The sequence below is a fragment of the Myotis lucifugus genome, unplaced genomic scaffold (genome assembly GCF_000147115.1).
Source record: "Myotis lucifugus unplaced genomic scaffold, Myoluc2.0 scaffold_22, whole genome shotgun sequence".
NCBI classification, from domain to species: Eukaryota; Metazoa; Chordata; class Mammalia; order Chiroptera; family Vespertilionidae; genus Myotis; species Myotis lucifugus.
In genome coordinates this window covers 8,097,978-8,124,373 of record NW_005871070.1, presented here as the reverse complement: position 1 = coordinate 8,124,373, position 26,396 = coordinate 8,097,978, and the positions used below count along the sequence as shown (strand labels likewise).

General features: G+C 38.0%; 1 protein-coding gene across 1 annotated transcript in view; it reads right to left on the bottom strand.

Moving 5' to 3' along the window:
- STRN3 (striatin 3) overlaps positions 1-26,396 on the bottom strand; it is a 107,989-nt gene that overhangs the window by 53,710 nt on the left and 27,883 nt on the right. The window contains 4 exon segments of the mRNA XM_023751547.1: positions 4,132-4,305; positions 8,300-8,381; positions 12,163-12,236; positions 12,665-12,768. Coding sequence (XP_023607315.1) covers positions 4,132-4,305; positions 8,300-8,381; positions 12,163-12,236; positions 12,665-12,768 — 434 coding nt within the window.

The following is a 26,396-nucleotide window of genomic DNA, read 5'->3' as shown; positions in this document are numbered from 1 at the left end:
AACTCTACTTGCAAGCTAACATGCTGTTTCTTTTGAGATGTTTCTTTTTGGTGTTCATGATGATGAACTTTGTATGGGTCTTTTTTCAGTAATTTTATAGTGCACTTGAGGGGAATCCTTTCAAACCCCTCCCCCCCCAAAAAATCCTGGAAAATGCAATCTATATTCCTAGAGGTGGGATTATTGGATCAAATGGGAGTTCCATTTTTAACTTTTTGAGAAAACTCCATACTGTTTTCCACAGTGGCTGCACCAGTCTGCATTCCCAGCAGCAGTGCAAGAGGGTTCCCTTTTTTCCACATCTTCACCAGCACTTGTTGTTTGATTTGTTGATGATAGCCATTCTGACAGGTGTGAGACAGTACCTCATTGTTGTTTGGATTTGTATCTCTCAGATGATTAGTGACTTTGAGCAGGTTTTCATACGCCTCTTGGCCTTCTGTATGTCCTGTTTTGAAAAGAGTCTACTAGTATTTAGGTCCTTTGCCCATTTTTTTATTGGATTATTTATCTTCCTTTTGTTAAGTTGTATGAGTTCCCTGTAAATTTTGGAGATTAAACCCTTATCAGAGATAGCATTGGCAAATATGTTCTCCCATGCAGTGGGCTTTCTTGTTGTTTTGTTGATGGTTTCTTTTGCTGTACAGAAGTTTTTTATTTTGATGTAGTCCCATTTGTTTATTTTCTCCATAGCTCCCATTGCCCTAGGAGCTGCATCAGTAATGATACTGCTCTGACATATGTCTGATATTTTGTTGCCTATGGAGTCTTCTAAGATTTTTATGGTTTCCCATCTTACATTTAAACCCTTTATCTATTTTAAGTTTATTTTTGTGTATGGTGTAAGTTGGTGATCTAGTTTCATTTTTTCGCATGTATCTGACCAATTTTCCCAACACCATTTATTGAAGAGACTTTCTTGACTCCATTGTATGCTCTTGCCTCCTTTGTCAAATATTAATTTAGCATAAATGGGTTGGGTCGATTTGTGGGTTCTCTATTCTGTTCCATTGGTCTATATGTCTGTTCTTGTGCCAGTACCAGGCAGTTTTGAGAACAGTGGTTTTGTAATATAGCTTGATATCTGGTATTGTGATCTCTCCAACTATATCCCAAGAAATCAGAAAAACCAATCAGAAAGGATATATGCACTCATATGTTCATAGCAGCACAGTTTACAATAGCTAAGATTTGGAAACGGCCTGAGAGCCCATGAGCAAATGAGTGGATTAAAAAACTGTGGTACATCTACACAATGGAACACTATGCTGCTATAAAAGAAAAATAGTTTTACCATTTGCAACAGCATGGATGGACCTGGAGAGCATTATGCTAAGCAAAATAAGCCAGTAAGAGAAAGATAAGTATCACATAATCTCACTCATTTCTATATATATAAAAGCCTAAGCAACCGTTACAACGGAATGACCGGTTGCTATGATGCTCACTGACCACTAGGGGGCAGATGCTGAACACAGGAGCTTCCCCCAGCCTGCAGGCCCTGGTCACCTGATCGGGGCTGAGCCCCCAGGCTGGGATGGGGAACCGGGGGTGGGTGGCAGTAGACGCAGCTCCTTTCCCAGGGGGGCCGAGGGCCGGCTCCCTCCTCGGGGCAGCGGCCAACCTCCCGGGTACCTGGGGGTAGGTGGCAGCGGATGCGGGCAGCAAGGGATGGAGGAGGGGGGGAGGTGGGGAACTGCACGGTGGTGGTGCAAGGGCAGCGAGGGAAGGAGGAGGCAGGAGGCAGGGAGGCAGGGAACCTGACAAGCCCTGATCGCCAGCCAGGCCTAGGGACCCCACCCGGGCACAAATTTTGTGCACCAGGCCTCTAGTGTGGGATATAATGAACAACATAAACTGATGAACAAAAATAGATCCAGAGGCAAAGAAACACCAAACAGACTGTCCAACAACAGAGGGAAGGAGAGGGGGAGAGGGGAGTATAAGAGATCAACCAAAGGACTTGTATGCATGCATATTAGCATAACCAATGGACACAGACACTGGGGCGGTGGGGCTTGTCCTGGGGGGGTGGGAGTGGCCGGGGAGGGGTAAATCAGGGGAAAAAGGAGACATATGTAATACTTTAAACAATAAAAAAATTCAGTTACTTAAAAAAAAAAAGAAAGAAAATGCAATCTGTAAATATATTCTAGAAATCTTTCTTTTATTACTACCTTAACAATCGTTTAAATACCATTTCACATGGTCTTTCCTTCTGAAACTCCTAGTCAGATGTTGGCTCTCTGGATTGATCTTTGAATTTTCCTAGCTTTTCAGTCCTACTTTTTTAATTCCCTTTTCTGGGAGAGTCCTTCAACCTTATATCCCAAGTTTTACATATAAATTCTTTCTATCACACTTTTTAATCTCTATTAGCTCTTTTTTGATCTCCAACTAAACTATTTAAAATAAGCCCTGGCTGGTGTTTCTAAGTGGTTAGAGCGTCCGCCCACACAATGAAGTCATATGGGTTCAATTGCTGGTCCTAATCTTGCAAAGGCAAGAAGTTGTTGTGGATCTTTAATTCATATTCATATGTGGCATAGTAAACTACATTACTCTAAAATATTTATAAATCTTATGAACTACTTAGCTTGGTTAGCTAGTAACTTTAGTTAAAAATTTAGAATACTTTTTCTTTTCCTCTTATGCTACAAAAACACTCTATGCTTCCTGAAATCCTGAGTGTAGAAAATAAAGGTTCTATTAAATGCTAAATTGCTTCCGTTAGAGACCTTATTTCTCAGAAATAAAAAGCCTAAACAAAAGACTTGTGCTGACTTGAAAGTTATAGAACATGTTTTAAATAACTGTGTCAGAAAATATATCTAAGATATAAAATAATGCTAGTTTATAAACTGTACATATAAATTTCTTAAGGTCTAAATGAACTCAATGAACTCGTTTAATTTTTTCCCCATTCTCTTTCTTTTCTTTGTCCTTCCAATCTATGTTATTCAATGTAATATCTAATGGTAAAAAAATCTTTTTAAGTTTCACCTGCTTGACTCCTTGCATTTATCAAGTCTGTATTAACCAAAGCATAACTGATAGATGGTAAACAACAAGTGCTGACAAGAATATAGAAATCAGGATTCATAAATTTCTGGTGGGAATGTGAAATAATTCAGCCACTTGGGAAAACTAGAAATTCCTCAAAAAGGTAATCAGATTTAGCATATGACTGAGCAATTCCACTCCTAACTATATACCCAAGAGAACTGAAAACATGTCCAGATTTGTATACCAATGTTCAAAGTAGCATTACTCATTATTCCAAAATGGAGAACCAACCAATATGCCAATCAACTGGACAACAAATAGATGGACAAAATATGGTATATTCACAGTACAGAATATTATTTGGCAATAAAAAGAAATAAATTACTGACATGTGCTATAACATGTATAACCCTTAAAAATATTATGTTAAATAAAAGGAGCCACTCATAAAATAACCATTTATATGAAACGCCCAGAATAGGCAAATCTTTAGAGACTGAAAGTATATCAGTAAAGTTGCTTGAGGAGTTGGGGGGGAGGGTGAGAAAAATGTAGGAGAAGAGTATGGGGAGTGACAGCTAATGAATATGGGGTTTCTTTTTAGGGTGATGAAAATTTTCACAACTTAAACTGTGGTGATGGCTGACAACTGTGAATATCCTAAAAACCATAAAATTATATACTTTAAATGAAATTTATGGTATGTGAATTATATCTCAATAGAGACATTAAAATAAAAAGAACGTTTGGTAGCTATCTGAACCCAAAAAGAACACAAAGCCTTATTCCTTTCACACTAGTGTCTAACCACTGCTATTCTGATTATAGAGTAGCATAATACTTTATTGAAAATACTCATAAAAATGTAAAAATCAGGATGTTAAAATAACTCTGAACTACATGACATCATCCTTAAATTTTAATTTTGCACCTATTTCAGAATTATTGCCATTTTAAAAGCACATAAATGGAAAATTTATTTGCCCGTGGTACCATTTAGGGAGAGAAGAGTCTTTAAATTTGAACTCTACCCATTTTAAAAATTGTTAACAGTAGTAAAAAGAAGCTAAAAAGATTCATAATGCCCATATATAAACAATATTAACCTACAAATATATATCATACCTTTTGATTTCTTGTCCTTTTTGCTTAGGAGATTCACCTCCATTCAGGATCTGTTCTAAATTCTTTGTTTCTACTGATCCATTTGGTTCTGAATTGGACAGTCCAAGTAATGACCTTACCCGCTGAGACCGTACATCTAATATTGTATCTGTGTAACCTACTTCCTGAAGATATCTAAAAGAGAAAATTAAAAATATAAAAATCCACATATTGTTAACACCAGCAAACTTAACTAAAAATTACATTAAAGGATTTTAGAAAAACCCATAATCCTATAAAATATATTCTTCCTTTGCCTCAATAACTGTCTTCTCTATAGACTAGTTCCAGTTTTAAGAGAAAAAGGCCAATTACAAACCAAAATTTAATTAAGAAAGTGAATAGTACAGCCAACATTAATCAAGGGTCAATTATTAAATCCTAAAAAGCCCTAGGCAGTGGTTCTCAACCTTCCTAATGCCGTGACCCTTTAATACAGTTCCTCATGTTGTGGTGACCCCCAACCATAAAATTATTTTCGTTGCTACTTCATAACTGTAATTTTGCTACTGTTATGAATCGTAATGTAAATATCTGATATGCTATATGTGTTTTCCGATGGTCGTGACCCACAGGTTGAGAACCGCTGCGAGCCTTAAGAGGCCGTTATGAGTTGATGATAAATATTTTAAGTCTGGAAAGTGGTAAGAAATGAGCAGAACTAAACCTCAGAATCGTTAGATGCTAGGTTTAGATGGACAGGTCACTTCTCCTTCTGGGATCAATTATCTATCTCATTGCATTTCTATCATCCTATCGTCTTCAAATTTTCTGTATATCTAAACCAGAGTACTTAATCCAGAATCCAGGATGAAAATGAAAAAGAAGAAAGGGACTGGATTATGACATAAATATAGATGATGGGTCATGAGTGTCTTTGTGTGACAAATTTTAAAATTTCCATCTAAAGTATCTTAGCATTTCTTATGCTAAAAAGGAGTCTTATACTGCTTAGAGAAGAACAAAAGATTTTTAGGTGAAAGGTAAAGACAGGGAGACTAGTTTGGTTAGGACACTAATGCAACAAGAAGTAAAACTTAAGAGAAAAATAGATGTGAGAAAAGTAAGCAAACTATAATCTGTGATTTGGTGCAATAATACGTATGTTAGTAGAATAAAAGAAGATCTAAGAGCCCTAGCTGGTTTGGCTCAGTGGAGAGAGTGTCAGCCTTCAACTGAAGGGTCCTGGATTTGATTCCAGTCAAGGGCATATACCTCAGTTGCAGGTTCCACCCTGGCCCTGGTTGGGGCCAGTGCAGGAGGCAACCAATTGATATGTCTCTCTCTGTCTCTTCCCCTCCCTTCCACTCTCTCTTAAAAAAAAAAAAAAAAAAGAAACAAAGAAAGGAAGGAAGGAAGGAAGGAAGGAAGGAAGGAAGGAAGGAAAAAATAAGGAAAAAATATCCTCGGGTGAGAGGATTAACAAAAATAATAAAAATATATTTTAAAAAGATAAGAATTTTGGAAATTTTTCAGGTTTCTAGCTTGTATAGTTGGATGGTGGCTCTATTCAATGAAATGAAGAATGGGTCAAAATCTGGCTTACAAGATAATTATCACATAATTACGTAGTGTCTATAAAAGTGACACTGTTTATTAGGCACAATGATAAGAAAGGTCAAAAGCTCAAAAGAGAATGACTGGGTATATATATTTGGGCATCAGTGTTCGGTGGTAATTTAAAGTCATGAATTTAAATTAAATTATCCAGAGAAAAATCATAAGTAAGAACAGAAGGCATGGGTAGACAAATATCTAATGGGCAAAAGAATAAGAGAAACTGAGAAAAATTAAGAACTTGAGAAATTAAGGATAAAAATGATAGCAGAGAGTAGTACCATGAAAGTAAGAAAAAAAGTTCCAAATGGAATGAAGTTAATATAGAATGTTTCCAAGAGATCAAATATGAACAGAAAAGGTCGTTTAAATATGTTTATGATAGAAGCGTCACTGGAACATGAAAATGGGAATCTACACAGTTGAGAAATGAACAAGGAAGACTGGAAATAAACTACTCTTACAGAAAGGTGAGAAGAGACAGAATCTAAATCCAGGCAATGGGATTAGGCATTCATGAGAGAAATACTATACAACTGATTTGTCTACAGCTATAGCAATCTTCTAAAAAATGCAATCCTCTTTTGGGGAAAACAACTTCCACCACACTGCAACCATGTAGTCTGAGTGAGCAGCCAAGATATTACACATTACACAATCCAGGTACAAAATAACCGACACAGACAGTTATTTGACCAAGTCAAGCCAATTCTACTCGGTAGAAATTACTCTATAATCGGGAATCTCCTGCCATCTGGAGAAAAGTGATTTTCAATAGAAAAAGAATAAAACTGATACATAGAGGAGTAGAAAAACAGAAAATAAGAAAAAATCCTGGGTTTTCCAGTCCCTGGAAATTCATGACTTTAAATTACCACCGAACACTGATGCCAGTGCTACTCCCCGCTCATCTTCCTGACACTCAGTTACTCAGCACTTCTCTCAATTCTGCTAGCTACCCCATCATCCTTCCAAACAATGTTCTTACTAAAACTAGTTTGAGTTTTGTCACTGAGAGTTCAAATTGATAAATGCTTCTTTGAATGAAACATTAGTAACTGAGGTGATGAATGTGAGGTTTAAATATATTTATAGAAAGAAAAGCAAAAAGTTAAGGAGTTCGCACCTGAGAGCCTTCCTATTTTCAGTGAAGTAGAACTTGAGGTGCTCTAATGACAGCAAGAGAGAATGGGCTGAGATGTGGTAAAAGTTTACAAAATCCACTGAAGGCAATGGGAGGAGGTGACCAGGATTATGGAGAAAGGCTCTTTGCAATGTTTGGACAAGAAACTATGAATATATGCCCTTGTTCAAGGGCATCTATAAGATTCTATAATTTTTCTCCAAGAATTATTATTATTTTTTATTTTAATCATCACCCAAGGATATATTTGGTTTTAGAGAGAGGGAGGGAGGAACACCGATGTGGGAGAGAAGCATCAATTGGTTGCCTCCCATACATGCTCTGACTAGGATCAAACCAGAAACTTAGGTACATGCCCTGACTGGGAATCAAACCCGCAATCTTCTGGTGTATGAGAAGATGTATCATTTAACTGAACCACCTGGACCCGGCCAGGGCTCTCCAAGAGTTATTTAGAAGTAGAAGCACAATAAACTGAATGAGGGCTGGGGATGTTGCAAGTAGGTATAGTAAAATGACTGCTGGGAGAGGGTAAGCAGTGGGCAGCAAAAAAGCAAAGGGTTCTAGCAAAAGGGTGATGGATAATGGGGTATAAGCTGGAGCTAGGGAAATGAAAGCAAAAAAAAAAGCAAACAAAAATAAAATAGAAACCAAACATAGGTCGAGAGGAGCTAATGAAAAAAATAAAGTAGTCAGGGTCTAAAGAGCAAGGCAAAGTCAGAGGGTGAAAACATGGAACTTGGAGTGAGAAGTGGAATTTAAGATAACTGTTGGATCATGGACTACCCCTGAGGTAGTTCTAGGTAATATAACAAGGTCAAGGGTCTGACCACACGTCACTGGGTTACTTAAGTACAGGTAAAGATGTCTAGAGTTGAGAAGGTTGAATACTTGTAAGTAACCCAAGATACTGGGAGTACCACCAGTATCAAAGTTGCAAAACGTAAGAGAGGAGAAGAAATAGATCAAAGACAGTAAGATTTGCCACAGAAGTACTTCTAATACAACAAAGAATTCTAAAGTCAAAAAGAGGTCCCTCAAAAATTCAAGTAAAGGGTAGGAACTTGGCAAGCCACTCCTAAAGTTTCAGATAACCAGTTAAATTCTTTCTCGAAACCAGTCTCACTTAAAACCAAATATGTGAATTTTGCAGTGATGAAAATGGAGTGTCTACAAGTTTGAGCTCTATATTGTTTTTGTTCTGGCCTTCAAGGTCTTTACAACATACTACCTGGTAAATCAAAAAACAGCATCATCCTGGGGAACTTTCAGAGGAAACAAACTTTAAAAAGATCCAAGCATTTAAAAAACAATATAAAAACTATATGCATTGTACCAGTATCATTAAATAATTTTTCACTTGAAAAGTGACTGAATATAGGCACTTCCTACCTAGATCCTTAAAACTGAAAATGAGCCATTACTCACTGTCTTAACAGCTGTCTGCCTTGCTTCCACGTTAACTGGCTATTCTGAGGCGCTGTGGGAGCTTCTGTGTCTTTGGTTTCTTCTAAAAATTAACAACAAAAAGACAAGTTTCATACACATTATTTCAACTATTGAAAATTACTGCCAAAGGTGTCTAAGGGGAAAATTCCCACAAAAATACACCTAAATATTTTTTATAAAGAACAGAAAAAAAATTAACTTTTATTGAGTATTTACTGTGGATCACACTCATTGCAAATGTGTTTATCCCAATAACCCAAACACTTAGGTACTACCCTCCTGTTTTAAAATTAGGAAAGGCCATGTGTACATTAACTATAACTACCAAGGATTCAAAAATCAAAAGCCCAGGCTTTGAAATACAATATTATTATTACTTTTCTAACTACTAGAATTCTGCTGAGTTGAATACTTTTGAAATTAAAAAGCTATACTCAATATTTACAGTAGCTATTCAAAAGCAACACAGGTAAGAAATTAGGTATATATAATAACAATCCTGAACTGGTATCAGTAGACTGTATATAGTTAATTTCATTTTTAGAACTAAAAGTTAAAGTTTTACTACAGGTAAAAAGTCATGTTTATTCTCAGGTAACAAAGTATATAGATTTTAAAAGTTTAATAAATAGTATAATTTCAGGTCAGTTAAGCTCTGAGTAAGTATCCTTAGACTGAAATTCAAAACTACTTATGGGCACTATTTTCCCATAAATTTCTATTATAAAAATAAAGATAAAGGAGAGCGGGCCATTAAAGATCAACCCTCAATGAACGTCGAGAACTCAGAATGGATCACAGTTGTTAGGCTCCTAGACTCCTTAGTCACATGAACAAGTACTTATTGGTAGTAATACAAATATTCTCTACAGATATATTACTTCTCTAACCCTAATAATCCCATTATTATTTTCTCATTCTTCCCCTGAACAAAGGAATTGCTACAATTTCTAGAAATGATTCTTTCATTCTAATAGTCACCTTATTTTTATAGTTATAATTTTTTACTTATACCATTTTGTTATTTTTAAATCACATAAAATACAATTCATAACAGAAAAAAATTAAAAAAGAATACAACTGCCCCAAATCCCATCACCAAAAGTTAGTATTTAAGACTTTATCATTTCATATTTTTCATCTGAAAATACACACTTAAGCTTCTCCCTCCTTAAAAAAAAAAAAAGACAATATGTGTACTGCATTATAAGCTGCTTTTGACAATGTCTCTTGAACATTCTCTCTATGGCAATAAATATAGATTAACATCATATAAAATGATTACATAATATTCCATAGAAAGTATATACCTATTTAATTTAACCAGTCCCCTAATGTTGAAATTAGTTTCCATTATTCACTATTATAAATAATGCTGCTAAGGATATTCTTGAAGTACATCGTAAGCGTACAGCTCAATGAATTTTTGAACACACCCATGTAACCAGTACCTAAATGAAGAAACAAAACATTGTCAGCATCCCAAAAGCTTTCCTTGTGCCCTTTTCCAGTCACTAGATAGTCCCAGAAGAGCATCAACACTATCCTAAATTCCCAAAACTAGATTCATTTTTAATTTAATAACATTAAATCAATTATGTCAATTTTATGTGACTCATCCATGTTATCAGGTTTATTTATAGTTAGCTTGTTGCTAAATAGCATTCCGCTATGCTAAAATATCACAATATATTTGTGAATTCTAATAATGAAGAGCATTCCAGTTGTTTCTAGGTTTTTTTTTTGCTATTAAAAATGATACTATGAACATTCTTATACAAGCCTTATAATGAACATACATATGCATTTTAGGGAGTGGAACACCTAGGAATGGAATTACTGGGTTCCAGGGCATGCTATGTTCCCTTTAGGAATACCACTGACAAATCGATTTACAATCCCAACATCAGTAGGTCTACAAGTTCTCATTATTCCACATCCTCATCAACACTTGACTTTTTCTCTTTTTCATTTTAGCCATTCTGGGAGGTGTCTAACTATATTGCACTGTGTTTTTAAGTTGTATTTCCTCAATTATTGATAAAATTGGGCATCATTTCATATGCTTCATGGCCATTTGTAAATTCTACTTTATCAAGTGCCTTTTCAGGTCTTTTGCCTGTTTTTCTACTGTTACAAGTTTTTTAAAATCTAAATGCAAGGAAAAAGGAGCTCTTTAGATATTTGGGTACAACCCCTTTTATAGAGTTAGTTTTACTATATATATATATATATATATATATATATATATATATATATATATATATATATTATGAGACAGGGGTATAAAAACATGCATATCTTGTACTTTTGCCAAATCAATATTTTGCACATTTTTTTATATTTTGCTTTATTTTGAGCATATAAAAGGCAATACTGATTCACTTAATGTTTATCTAGACTTTGATGTAAATGATTTTATCCCACTTTGTTTGCATGGTGTGTTTCTGACCATCCCTTTGCTTGTTTTCCCACTAAATATCCTGAATAGTTTTTCTACCTCTGTAAAAACAATCTACTTTGTTATTAGTGTGTCTCCCATAAATAAAATACTTGGATGTTATTTTATTCCTCAATTTCAAGAAATTTCAATAGTTAAGTTTAAAAACAAGTCTTTCAGTGTGGGCAGGAAAAGATTTATTTGCTAAATGATTTTGCTTTATACAAACTGTTGCCCTGAGACCAGCTAGCCAATTCTGACTCTAGTTCTAGGAAAATATGGCTGCAACTAGTCTCCTTCCTCACATTTATGCACCCCCAGTATGGACAGTTCTTGAGTTCTAGAAAGTGATTGCTTATTTTCTGAATATTCTAGCCATATTAGAAAGTGGAGAAGATCTAAAAATAAGTCAACTGCAGGTTATATATATGAAGTGTTCTGCCTAGTTCTAAGTACTTAATATCAAACCAAAAACCAATGAACTAAATTTATAAAATGTACTATAATACCTAACTAAAAAACAACAACAAACCCATATGTAAGCTTTATTGTCCGTACCATACATATACATATTTGACTTTTTAGATATGGAAACAATCATAGGAGAAGAAAAATTTTATATCTAAAAGACATCTTTTTGTCTTAGTACACAACCTCCAACAGCATAGAATTCAATTTGTACCATCAAAATATATATATAAATGGGTTCTAAATATACCTGAGAAATTACTAGTATTACTTCCAAATATTGTATCATGTGAATAAAAATATACCTTATTAGACTTTTAGGATACCCCAATTGTAATCATATGGAACCCTAAAATTAGCTCTTTTCTATATACAGCCTCCACTTTCTGCACAACTATTCGTCAGATAGTACTCTCAGACTCACTATTCACTATCAGTTTAGAAAAGAGCTAGGCCAATTGGAGATACATTTCTCATTCTCTTATCCTTATTTGGCTGCCTCTACAATTTCCAAATTCAATTAAATTTCCAAATGTTTTAGAACTAAACTGAGTTAATCACAGCTTCTCCAAACAAAGTTTTCAATAAAAAATTAAGCTTACATAGAATGGAACAACTGCCTACAGGTGGAGAAAGAGTTATTACTTCATTACCTTTCACCTCTAATTACTATAAAAAATGTACCTACAATTTTACACAGATTTCAACACAACAAAAATAGGACAAATAACCTTAGGATTGAGATGTAGATGAAACTATTTACTTTTATTCATTTATTATTTTCCCCAAATTCTACACAGTAGTAGTATAATAGTCAACCATTTGACCAACCAATTCTTTCAAATGAAAAGAGAACATGTCTATTAAATAAAAATAAGCTTAACCAAACTATTCTTTGGGAAGGGGTCAGGGGCAACAGAAGAATAGAGTTTACCTGATTCAAAGGTTGGCATTTTCAAATCACCTTGGTTCAGTTCTGTGCCATATTTTAATTTGTGATATTTTGCCCTGAAAAATTTAATAATAAATTGTTGAAAGAAAAAATTTTTTTTCCTTTTCTACACAGTTAAGAAACTACTGGTAGATTTCTCCAAAAACAAATAAAAAACGGCATGAATGTATTTCTTTCAACTTTACTTGCAAAGGAAGCTGGAGGAAAAAATGTACCACTTTAAGTTAATAGAAAAGAGAGGTAAATTACCCAGCTAACATATATACCCAGGTAAAAAGAAAATCCCAAGACTTAGATTCTATGACAAAAGATATTTCAATTTAAAGATTTCAACCTTTTTTCTTTCCTCATATAACAATCAAATGAAAATACCATCTTGTATTTTGTATCTTTCAAAATGCTTTTGAATACTTTGTACAATGATAAAAAAGAGAATAAGTGTTCTAATTTAATTTATTCATATAATAAAATGAGACACACATACCTTTCTTGTTTTAATGCATACTCTAACATCTTTATTCTTCTTACTAAATCCTTCTTCAAGTTCTCTTGACCTTTTCTTTCTCCTTGCAAAAATGCTATTCGGGCCTAAAAATATAAATGGTTCATTTATTTTCATTTTTTCTTAACTATACATAGGGAACTGAAAAAAGGAAAACAAAAAAAGTAAATTTCTACAATTTTATTTATGATAGCAAAACTTAAAATTCATAGAAGTAGTCAATCAAACTTTCTGTTAGATAACACCATCACTTTAAAAATAATAACTACAAACTATCTGCTTATAATCCTAATGACTACTAATTTTACATGATCTTGAAAGAAAATTGTATGCGGTCCAGCGGTTGAGCATCGACCTATGAACTAGGAGGTCACAGTTCTCCTGGTCTCAATCCCCAGTGTGGGGTGTGCAGGAGGCAGCTGATCAATGAAGTTTCTCTCTCTCTCTCCCTCTCCCTTCTTCTCTCTAAAATCAATAAAAACATATTTTAAAAAATAAAGTGGCCAATCCATGAACTTCACCATTCTTTTTAAAAAAATAATGAATAGAGGAAACAGACAGAAGATAAGGATATAGAGAACTTGAACAATGTAGCAAATCACCTGGATCTAATAGTCATCTCAGAACATTCTACCCAACAATAACAGAATATACATTCTTCTCAAGTATACAAGGCCACAAATTAAGTCTTAATAGATTTTAAAAGATATATATTATAAAAAATTATCTCCTCTGAACAAATGCATGAAGTTCAAAATCAGTAAAAGAAACAAACTTAAAGTCACATATGTGTGGAAATTAAACAACACACTATTAAACAACTAATGGAAGAAACCACAAGGAAAATTAGAAAGGAATGAAAACAAACACAAGATACCAAAACTTATGGGACACAGCAAAAACAGTGCTAAGGAGAATATTTATAGCTATAAATGCTTACATTAAAAATACATAAGAAAACAACCTACATTTACAACTTAAGAAACTAGAAAAAGAACTTAGCAGAAGAAAAGGAATACTACAGATTAAAGCATCTATAATCATCTATAATAATAAAAGCATAATATGCTGATTAGGCCGGACAGCTGAACGACCTTCCAGATGTCATTCCAGATGAAGCCATGATGGCGGGGCCAAGGCAGAGATGGTTAGGGGCGATGAGGCAGGCAGGCAAAGTGATTAGGGGCAATGAGGCAGGTAAACAGAGCGGTTAGGGGCAATGAGGCAGGCAGGCGAGGGGTTAGGGGCGATGAGGCAGACAGAATGGTTAGGGGCAATGAAGCAGGCAGGCAGTGTGGTTAGGGGCCATCAGGCAGGCAGGCAGGCAGGCAGGCAGGCGAGCAGTTAGGAGCCAGCAGTCCCGAATTACAAGAGGGACATCCCCCAAGGAGTCCCGGATTGCAAGAGGATGCAGGCCAAGCTGAGGGACACTCCCCCCATGCATGAAATTTGTGCACTGGGCCTCTAGTATATAAATGAAATAGAGAACAGAAAAACAGGAGATAATAAAGTGTTATCATCAATCCTTCTAAAACATTTCCAAAAACTGTAGAGGGAAAACTCCTTAATTCAATGAGGTCAGTAATACCAAAGCCAGTTAAGACACTACAAGAAAACTACAAACCCCCAAATCCTCAACAAAAAAGTCAGCAGCATATTACAAAAATTACACATCATGACCAAGTGAGATTTATTCCTGATATGCAAGGATGATTCAATGTCAGATAATCGATCTAAGCAATACACCTCATTAAAAGAATAAAGGAGGAAAAAAACCATATTTCAAAATGATGCAGAAAAAAAATTTGACAAAATTAAGCACCCTTTTATGATGATACTCAACAAACTAGGAATAAAAGGAAGCTATCTCAACATAATAAAAGCCATATATGAAAAAGCCATAATGAACATCATACTGAGTAGTGAAAGATTTCCCTCTGAAATCAGAACAGGGCCAGGATGCCTACCTTCAGCACTCCTATTCAACATAATAATAGAAATCATGGACAGAGCCATGAGGCACCATTTGCCAAAAAGCTGCATTTAACACTCCACATCCGTTCCCCACTGATCTCTGGGGGAAAGGAGTGGACAAAGGAAGTTTAGACATATGCCCAGTAAAGGTCTGAGTGATGTGGGCAGGTGCCTGTCTGTCAATCACACCTGGGAACAAATTAGTGGCCAGGATGGGCATGGCCACTGCAAGCAGTGAAAAATGAATATATCAACTTCTAGACAAAAAAGTGCACTCTCTTGGCTCCAGGGTGCTGGGCTCCTGTGACTCCTATTGCAGGGGCATGCTCCCCTGTGCCCACATGGCTTATGGCCATATAGGGCTCCATGCATAGACCAATGGAGTTTAATTAGCTTGGATGCTGAACTCTACCCAGCTACAACATGGAATGGGGGAAGACTGAACTCCCACCTGCACCTCTTTCAGGACTGGCTTAAGGTGCCAGAGGACTTTGGAACCTGAGGAATGTAACTTCATACATATAAAGCCTTTATCACATTTCATCCTTCCATGGGGGTTCCTGAAAATTCTCATTTCAGGGGTACCCCAAGAACCTTAACCTCGCTCCCACAAGTGACAAAGGAATTCAATCCTCAGGTAACACCAAGTTACAGTTAACACAAAAATCAACGGCATTTCTATAAACTATCAATATATAATTGCTAAAAAAAAATAGGAAAGCAATTCCATTTACAGTGGTATCAAAAAGAATAAAATACTTAGGAATTCACCAAGGAGGTGAAAAACTGGTACAATGAAAACTATAAAATACTGCTGAAAGAAATTAAGACAATAAATTGAAACACATTTCATATTCATGGCTTGGAAGACTTATTAAAATATCACTACTGCCCAAAGTGATCTATACATTCAGTGCAATCCCTATCAAAATCCTAATGCTAAAAAGCAGTTAGTTACCTACAAGGGAGCACCCATACGACGGTCAGCTGATTTCTCAACAGAAACTATGCAGGCAGGCAGAAGGGAGTGGCAAGAAATATTCAAAATGATAAATAGCAAGGACCTACAACAAGATTACTCTACCCACCGAAGCTCTCATTTAGAATTGAGGATCAGATAATGAGCTTTATAGACTACAAAAAGTTAAAGGAGTTCATCATTACCAAACCAGTATTACATGAAATGTTGAAGAGGACGAAGAAGGAGAAAAAGAAAAAAAACAAATATATAAACAATAAAAAGGCAATAAATACATATCTATCAATTGAATCTAAAAGTCAAAATAAATAAGAAATCTAATGAACAGAATAAACTGGTGAATAAAAGAGAATCAGAGGCATAGAAATGAAACAAATTGACGATTCTCAGAGGAGGGGAGACAGGAAGAGATTAAACAAAAATCTTATATGCATAAATGCATTACCTATGGACACAGACAATAAGGTGGCGAAGGCCTGGGGCGGGGCGGAAATCAGGTGGAGGGGAGCAATGGGAGGAAAGAAAGAGCATGACATCTGTAATACTCTCAACAATAAAGATAGATAGATAGATAAAATAAAATAAAACAAAACTTGGGGGGGGAAATCCCAATGACATTTCTTATAGAAATAGAAAAATGCATCCTAAAGTCTACATGGAATATCAAGGGACCCCCTACCAGCAAAAACAATCTTGAAAAATAAAGTTGGAGGCCTCACCCTTTCTAATTACAAAACATACTATGAAGCAACAGTAATCAAAACAGTATGATACTGGCAAGAAGACAAATATAGACCAACAGAACAGAATAGAGAGATTAGACATAAACCTTCAGGACATTATGCTATATCAAATGAGGTACACATAAAGACAAATACGGTACTGTATGATTCCACTCTTTTGAGGTATCTAAAGTAGTCAAATTGACAGAAACAAAGAGTAGACAGGTAGTTACTGGGGAGGGGGAAAAGGGACAAGGAATAGTTGTTTAACGGATTTAATGTTTCAGATTTGTCAGATAAAAAGGTTCTGGAGATCTGTTTCACAATACTGTGAATATACTTAAGACTACTAGCTATCTACCTAAACATAGTTAGGATGGCAAATGCTTTTTAGCACAACTTTTAAAAGTATTTTAAAAATAGTCTTTTTTAAAAAGGACAAACCAGATGAAAGAAGGTATCTGTAAAACATATAAGCTAAGAATGGGCTCATTATATATAATTCCTATCTTCTCCATAAAATGACACACTACCTTTTTAAAAATGACAGCCCAATGGAAATATTGTAAAAAGACTTACACTACAAGATCACAAGATATCGAAATGGACAATCAAGATATGAAACAGTTCTCAACTTCGATAGTGTTCAGAGAAATAAAAATAAAAAATAAAAAGAGTAACAAAGTACCAGATTGGCTAAAGTTTTAAAAAACCTAACTGTACTATTTGTTGAGGAAGGTATGAATCAACAGATACTCTCAAAAACAATTTATAAGACCATAAACTGGTATAGCCACTTGGAAAAAGTTGCACATCATCTATTAAAGTTGAAGATATAAATACATTAAACCAAAATATCCCTAGATATATATCCAAAAGAAATGCATGTGAATACTAGGAGATCTATAAAAAATATTCTCAGGACCAATTTTTTTTTTAATCCCCACCTGAGGATATTTTTCCATTGATTTTAGAGAGAGTGGAAGAGAGAGGGAAAGAGAGAAATATCGATGTGAAAGGAACACATTGATTGGTTGCCTCTTTACACCTGTCCCGACCAGGGCCTGGGCAAGGGGAAGAGCCTGCAACTGAGGTACGTGCCCTTCACCAGACCCTTTGGTCCACACGCCAACGCTCTATCCATTGTGCCAAACCGGCTAGGACCCCAGGATCATCCTATATAATAAAACCCTAATATGCAAATCGACTGAACAGTAGAGTGACCAGCAGAAAGACAGGTCGCTATAATGTGCACTGACCACCAGGGGGAAGACAACGCAGGAGCCCCCCCCCCCCCCAAGAGGGAGGTGACTGGTGGAGGCAATGGGGGGCAGGGCCGGCCAGTGGGCAGTGCCAGGCCGCCAAGCCAAGGCAGGTGCCAGTGGGGGGCCCCGATCGCCCCGCCCGCCAGTTGCCCCACAGATGGCCCTGATCGCCGGCCAGGCCTAGGGACCCTACCCTATATATTGAGAACAGTCTCTTAGATTTAAAAATTAAAACCTGGCAAGGCTACTCTAACACTGAAAAAACACGATGATGCAGCAATGACATGCATGGACTCTGGCTTGCACATCTTGTGGTCAGTCCTGATTCTGACACTTATAACTCTGTGACAAAGCCAATTACTTAACTTCTCTCTGCTTCAGTTTTTCCACCCATTAGATGGGGGAAATGGTACTACTGCCTCAGAAAGATCATGTTGTGTACTAATTTTTATAATCAGGACAAAAAAAAATGTAGCTGCCCATACAACAGCAAGATGCCTTTCACCTGTATGAAAAGTATGGTCACTGGTACATACAGCGAGAGCATGCAGGCTGGGCTGAGGGACCACTCCTCACCCCGTGCATGAACTTCATGTACAGGGCCTCTAGTATTTTATAATTAGTCAAAGACTACAGATATCCATCAATTAGAAAACAGATAAAATCACAGTACAGTGAAATACTATAGAGCAAAGAAAATAAGCTACAGTTATACACAATGCAGATGAACCAACATAATATTAAGAAAAAAAGCAAAACAAAAAAGACAACATTCTATATAATTCCATTTGTAGAAAGTTCACTATTAGGCAAAACTAAGCTAATGAGCAATGCACACTTAGATAACATATAAGGGTAACATAACATTAAGAAAAGCAAGGAAACAATTTCACAAAAAGGATAGTGGTTACCCTATTGTGTGAAGGAGGCAGTGGTGCTTTAGAAGGGACAGGTTGTGAGGCTTCTAGTGTGCAGGCAATGCTCTATTTCTTGACTTCTCCAAGAGTGATACCATGGAGGCTCTTTTTATAATAATTGGTTAAACTTTATGTTTCATATACTTTTCAGCATACAAATTATATTTCACAAAATATCAGGTTGGCTAAAATTTTTTAGTATTTTAAAAATTAATCTCACTCTTGGAAGGCAGCTATGCTCACCACTATACCACCAACGCAACCCTAAATCTCAATCTTAAGGGTTAGATTCAAGAAGTGTATTTTTATTGTGAAGACTAGAGGCCCGGTGAACAAAAATTTGTGCACTTGGCGGGGGGGGGGGCCTATGCCCTCTTGCAGTCTGGGACCCCTCGGAGGATGTCCACCTGCTGGCTTAGGCCCGCTCCCTGGGAGGAGCGGGCCCAAGCTGGCAGTCAGACATCCCTCTGGCAGCCCGGCAGCCCTCGGGGGGATGTCCACTTGGCAGCGGGGAGCAGGCCTAAGCTGCAGTCGGATATCCTTAGCGCTGCTGAGGAGGCGGGAGAGGCTCCCACCACCACCACTGTACTGGCAGCCGTCAGCCTGGCTTGTGGCTGAGCAGAGCTCCCCCTGTGGGAGGGCACTGACCACCAGGGGGCAGCTCCTGCATTGAGCATCTGCCCCCTGGTGGTCAGTGTGTGTCATAGTGACCAGTCATTCCCAGTCGTTCTGCTGTTAGGGTCAGTTTCATATTACCCTTTTATTATATAGGATTATTATATAGGATAGAGGCCTGGTGCATGGGTGGGGCTGGCTGGTTTGCCCTGAAGGGTGTCCCGGATCAGGGTGGGGGTCCCGCTGGGGTGCCTGGCGAGCCTGGGTGAGGGGCTGATGGCTGTTTGCAGGCTGGTCACACCCCCTTCAGGGTGGGGGTCCCCACTGGGGTGCCTGGCCAGCCTGTGTGAGGAGCTGGTGGCTGTTTGCAGCTGGTCACACGCCTTTCAGAGTGGGGGTGCCCTCTGGGGTGCCTGGCCAGCCTGGGTGAGGGGCTGATGGCTGTTTGCAGGCTGGTCAAGCACCCCCAGTGGGGACCCTTACCCCATGAGAGTGTGGCCAGCCTGGGTGAGGGTCTGATGGCTGTTTGCAGGTTGGTCAAGCCCCCCCGCCCCCCCCCCCCGGTGGGGACCCTCACCCCATGGAGTTTTGGCCAGCCTGGGTGAGGGGCTGATGGCTGTTTTCAGGATGGCCACACCCCCTTTAGGGTGGGGGGGGGGTCCCCCCTGGGTACCTGGCCAGTCTTGTTGAGGGGCTAAGGGCTGTTTTCAGGCTGGCCAAGCCCCAAGGCGACAGAAGCTCCCAGCCATACCTTTTTTGTTGTTGTTGTTCTGGGATTTATTTACCTTCTATAATTGAAACTTTGTTGCTTTGAGTGGAGTTCAGAGCTGCTGGGGCAGCTGGGAAGCTTGGCTTCCTCTATCATTGGGGCAACCAAGCCTCCTGCTTGCTCCAGCTCCGAGGCTGCCGGCCGCCATCTTGGTTGGGTTAATTTGCATATAGTCTCTCTGATTGGCTGGTAGGCGTGGCTTTAGGTGTAGTGAAGGTATGGTCAATTTGCATGTTTGTCTTTTATTAGTGTGTAGATAAGATGAAGATACAGGTCCTTTAGTTAAGAGAAAAGGGTTCTACAATAACTTAAATAATTCAACTTTTTTAGAAACCATAAGTTTTCATTTTTTATTTGCCAAACTCAACTGATTTTTATGTTTTTAATTATTTAATATCAAGAGTAAAAGAGTAGATGATTAACTTGATTACTACAAACATTTGTACAGGGAAAAATAAACTTTTATAAATTTTTTTCCATATCCAATCTCAGTTAATTGGGAGTAACAAATCTTTTTAATTTTTAAGGTAATTTTTCTTCTTCTGAATACAAGTAAAGGTACTCACTGGGACCATATTTTGTTTATCACCTGAGTTTATTAATCAATCAACATGTAACTATAGCATGAGAATCTAATACTTGATATTGACAGATCATTTTTAACTGCAAGACCACTAGAGGTCACCAGTACAAAATGATCAACATGGATTCAACTAATATCAACCTAACATTATTTCACAATTACTGTAGTTTTCAATGTTTCTAAAATAAAAGTATCTTCCTTAAAGTGAAGAAATAAATCCTTAAAGTGTGCATTACTTTAAACAAATTTTAAACTAAATGCAAACACAAGATATAGGTGAACTTTGTTACAGTTAATGATTTTAAGACCTTCTTTGCTGAGGTTTGAAAGCAAATTAAAGATAAAAATCTGTTTATAGCAACTAATAAATCCTTAATTCCACTATTTAAAATAGTAAGGTATAAGCCCTAGCTGGGTAGCTCAGTTGGTTAGAGCATCATCTCGATACACCAAGTTTGTGGGTTCAATATGGGTCAGGGACCCATATTGATTATACAACCAATGAATGTATAAATAAGTGGAACAAAAAACTGATGTTTCTCTTTCTCTCTCTCAAATCAATAAATAAAAGAATTATATAGTAGGCTATTAACAAATGTTAGTACCTTCTCCCCTTAATGGTCAACTAAAATTATACATGTGATTCTATTCCAAACAATTAAATAATTTGGGTTAAGCAAGATTCAGCTATAAATGATTTAAGGTATAAGTAGTACATGGAGTCAGCTGGCCCACTGACATTGTATATAAAACATAAAATGCAAAAAATGTCATATCATACCAGGTTTCAAAACCTAATTAATTTAATCATTAAGGAGCTTAGTTTTTAAAACACACACTTAGCTTCATAATTCAATGTGTTGACAACTCTCGTCACAGAAATCCTTGTAAATCATCTATAATAATGAAAGCGTAATATGCTAATTAGACCAGACATCCTTCGGGACAAAGCCACAGTGGAGGGGCCACATGATGGCAGGGGCCGAGCCCCTTGCACAAATTTTGTGCATCGGGCCTCTAGTCTAATAATACAAGCAGTCAATTCCCCACTTAACAAGGTGCATGCAAAAGAAGAATAAACAGCACCTCATACCTGTCAGAATTGCTATCATCAATAAATCAATAAAGAAATGTTGGCGAGGATGTGGAGAAAAGGGAACTCTCATGCACGCTTGGTAGGAATGAAGATTAGTGCAGCCACTATGGAAAGCAGTATGGAGTTACCTCAAGAAATTTAAAATAGAACTGCTTTATAATATAGTCCCAGCAATTCCACTTCTAGGACTATGTCTGAAGAAATCCGAAACACTGATTTGAAAGAATATATGCACCTCAATGTTCACTGCAGCATCATTTACAATAGCCAAGATTTGGAATCAGCCTAACAGTCCATCAATAGATGAGTGGATAAAAAAGCTGTGGTACATTTACATAATGGAATACTACTCGGCCATAAAAAAAAGGAAATATTAGAGAGAAACCAAGATGGCGGCATAGGTAAACACCGGAAATTGCTGCCTCCCACAACAACTTCAAAAATACAACGAAAAGACAAAACGGACATCATCCAGAACCACAGGAAGGCTGGCTGAGTGGAAATTCTACAACTAGAAGGAAAGAGAAAAGCACACTGAGACTCAGAGGAGGTGCGAAGTGCAGAGGTACAGAGGTGCATGTGGAAAGGGCTGGCAACTGAAGACGCTGAGGACGCAGTTGTTTTTTTCAATCAGGAGGGAGTCTCAAGTTCCGGACTGCTCTGAACTCCAGTTCCAGGCGAGTCTCTGGGGACCTAGACTCATACGGGGAGAAACTGGACTGTCTGGCATCGGTCGGAACTCGAGGGTGGCTTTCTCTCAGAGGTGCTTGCAGCGATACCGGGACACTGAGACGCAGGACCTCTTAGGGTAGGACTGAGGATCTGCCGTAGCTGTTTGCTCTGCCCTGTTGATTCCCTGAGGCCCCGCCACAGCCAAGCTGTGCGCAGAGGCTTTTGCATATGAAAGGCCTGGCCCTTTGCAATATGAAAATTACCTAACAAACTGCAGCTGGGTCAGAGAGACACAGAACTTCCAAAAGAAGGCCCAAGGCCCCACAGCAGCTTGCACTGCTTCTCAGCTGGGCCTCATCTGGGCACCTCCAAATCCCAAACAAAGAAGAAGAATCTGCAGATCTCTCCTTAGCTCCTGCTGGGTAGCCTCAGGCAGAGGCTAAATTAGCACCTCCTTAGAGATCCAAGAGCCCGTGTACCCAGTGGTCAGAGTGAGACCATCCAGATTACAACTCCTCAGATCCATAAGGGACACACTCAGGGGGCAGACTCAGTGAGCACCAAAGCCCCACTGAAGCAAGTCTTGCCCCAGAAGGGTGTCTCCAGCACAGAAATTCTCCCACTGTAGACACAGCTGATTCTCACAGCCAATTGGCCTGGAGGTCAATTCCTCCCAGTGATACCTACAACAATCAAGGCTTAACTACAACAAGACTGTGCACAAAGCCCACAAAGGGGTGCACCAAGAGTGTCCACCTCAGGTAATTGGGGAGGCTGAGACACTGGGCCCTATAGGACACCTAGCACACAAAGCCACTCTATCTACACAGGGAAGCATAAAAAATGCAAAGACAAAGAAACAGGTCACAAATGACAGAAATGGAGGAAAGCAAACTACTGGATATAGAGTTCAAAACCAAACTTATAAGGTTTTTCAAGAATTTTCTAGAAACTGCCGATAAATTTAGTGAGACCCTCAAGGATATGAAAAAGGACCAACTAGAAATTAACACTTGGAGTGCGGGAAACGAGTTAAGTCGGCTCGCGTGAATTGCGCGTACTCCGCGGGAGCCGTCTTTAACTCGGTTCATATAGATTTGCGGTGGAGTGCGGGAAACGTGTAAACTCGGGCCGATTGTAACTGCGTATTACCAAATATTTGTTTGTAATCCACCTTTTTGGTGGATGGAACAAAACCAAAAGACAGAGCCATCTTATATTTTGGCGGGAAATTCACCCGCACTCCAAGTGTTAAGCATACACTGACTGAAATAAAGAATATTATACAGAGTTCCAACAGCAGACAAGAGGATCCCAAGAATCAAGTCAAAGATTTGAAATACAAAGAAGCAAAAATTACCCAACTGGAAAAACAAAAAGAAAAAAGAATCCAAAAATATGAAGATAGTGTAAGGAGCCTCTGGGACAACTTCAAGCATACCAACATCCTAATTATGGGGGTGCCAGAAGAAGAGAGAGAGTAAGATATTGAAAACCTATTTGAAGAAATGACAGAAAACTTCCCCTACCTGGGTGAAAGAACTAGACTTACAAGTCCAGGAAGCGCAGAGAACCCCAAACAAAAGGAATCCAAAGAGGACCACACCAAGACACATCATAATTAAAATGCCAAGAACAAAAGACAAAGAGAGAATCTTAAAAGCAGCAAGAGAAAAACAGTCGGTTACCTACAAGGGAGTACCCATACGACTGTCAGCTGATTTCTCAACAGAAACTATGCAGGCCAGAAGGGAGTGGCAAGCAATATTCAAAGTGATGAATAGCAAGAACCTACAACCAAGATTACTTTACCCAGCAAAGCTATCATTCAGAATTGAAGGTCAGATAAAGAGCTTCACAGATAAGAAAAAGCTAAAGGAGTTCATCACCACCAAACCAGTATTATATGAAATGCTAAAAGGTATTCTTTAAGAAGAGGAAGAAGAAGAAAACAGTAAAGATACAAATTATGAACAACAAATACACATCTATCAACAAGTGAATCTAAAAATCAAGTGAATAAATAATCTGATGAACAGAATAAACTGGTGAATATAATAGAATCAGGGGCATAGAAAGGGAGTGGACTGACTATTCTCGGGGAAGAAAGGGGTGTGGGGGGTGCGGGAAGAGACTGGACAAAAATCGTACACCTATGGATGAGGACAGTGGGGGGGGGTAAGAGCAGAGGGTGGGGTGGGAACCGGGTGGAGGGGAGATATGGGGGGGAAAAAGAGGAACAACTGTAATAATCTGAACAATAAAGATTTAATTTAAATTAAAAAAAAGGAAATATTAGATATTACCCTTTGCAGCAGCATGGATATACTTAGAGAGCATTATGCTAAATGAAATAAGCCATAGAAAGACACGTACCATATGATTTCACTCATATGTTGAATCTAATGAACAAAATAAACTAACAAAACAAAAATAGACTCATAGATGAAAAACAGACTGACAGCTGTTGAGGGGCGAAGGTTGGGAAGGCTGATTGAAAAAGGTGAACGAATTAAGAAAAACAAAACAAAACTCATAGACAACAGTTTGGAGATTACCAGAGAGAAAGGGGGTTGGAGAGACATAAAAGAGGGTATAGGGTGGATAAATGTTGATGAATGGAGACTGACTTGGGGTGGTGAACACACAATATACAGGTCATGTACTGTAGAACTGTACACCTGAAACCTAGGTAATTTTATTAATCAATGTCACCCCAATCTATATATATAAAAGCCTAAGCAACCGTTATGACCGGACGACCGGTTGGTAGCACTGACCACCAGGGGGCAGACGCTCAATACAGGAGCTGCTCCCTGGTGGTCAGTGTGCTCCCACAGCCAACATCCCATGGTCCCTCCACCCGGCCAACCAGCCCCAATCGGGACTGGGCGAGACGGCCCCGATGGGCCCCTATCGCTGGCCAGGCCGAGGGACCCAACCCATGCACGAATTTGTCCACCGGGCCTCTAGTAAATTCAATAAAAAAGTAAAAGAAAAAAGGCAACACAACAAGATGGCACTTCACATCCATTAGGATGGCTACTATTCAAAAAACTGGAAAACAGTTTTGGTAAGGACATGGAGAAACTGGAACCCTTCTGCCCTGCTAGTGGGAATGTAAAATGATGTAGACACTACAGAAAAGTTTGTCAAGTCCTAAAAAAAAATAAATATTAAAAAAAGAAGAGCCATGGCTGGTGTGGCTCAGTTGGTTGGAGTGTCATCGTGTAGTTTCATTCCCAGTCAGGGCACATGCCCGGGCTGTGGACACAATCCCCAGTAGGGGGCATGCAGGAGGCAGCCAATAGATATTTCTCTTTCACATCAATGTTTCTCTCTCGCTAAAAATCTTAAAAAATGAAAAGAACAAAAAGTTTGCTTTCAATAGCTTGCAAAATTTTTCATTTTCCAATTTTATTGCTAGCTACGAATTCCAAGGAAAAGAGAAACACCAAAACAATACTAAGATTTCCAAATATAAATAAAACCCATATTGTATTTTTATCTATTTATAACAAAAACTAAAACAAAATTTAATAAAAATACCAGCACCACCCTCTAAAATCCCAATGATATTTTACATGGCAATACTTGATTTGCTTTAAACCAGGAGTGGGGAACCTTTTTTCTGCTAAAGGCCATTTGGACATTTTTAACATCATTCGTGGGTCATACAAAATTAACTTAAAAATTAGCCTGCTAAAGGAAGGAACTCCTCCATTTGCAACAGCATGGATGGAGCTAGACAGCATTATGCTAAGTGAAATAAGTCAGTCAGAGAAAGATAAATATCACATGATCTCACTCATTTGTGGATTATAATGAACAACATAAACTGATGAACAAAAACAGATCCAGAGACAAAGAAGCATTGATCAGATGTTCAAACCTCAGAGGGAAGTAGGGAAGGGTGGGAGTAAGGGGTAGAGATCAACCAAAGGACTTATATGCATGCATATAAGCATAACCAATGGACGCAGACAACAGGGGGTGAGGGCAGGATTGAGGGGGGAAGAGAGGGGATATGGACACATATGTAATACCTTAATCAATAAAGAAAAAAAAAGTAAAAAAAAAAATTAGCCTGCTATATTTGGTCAAATATTTAATTAACTCACA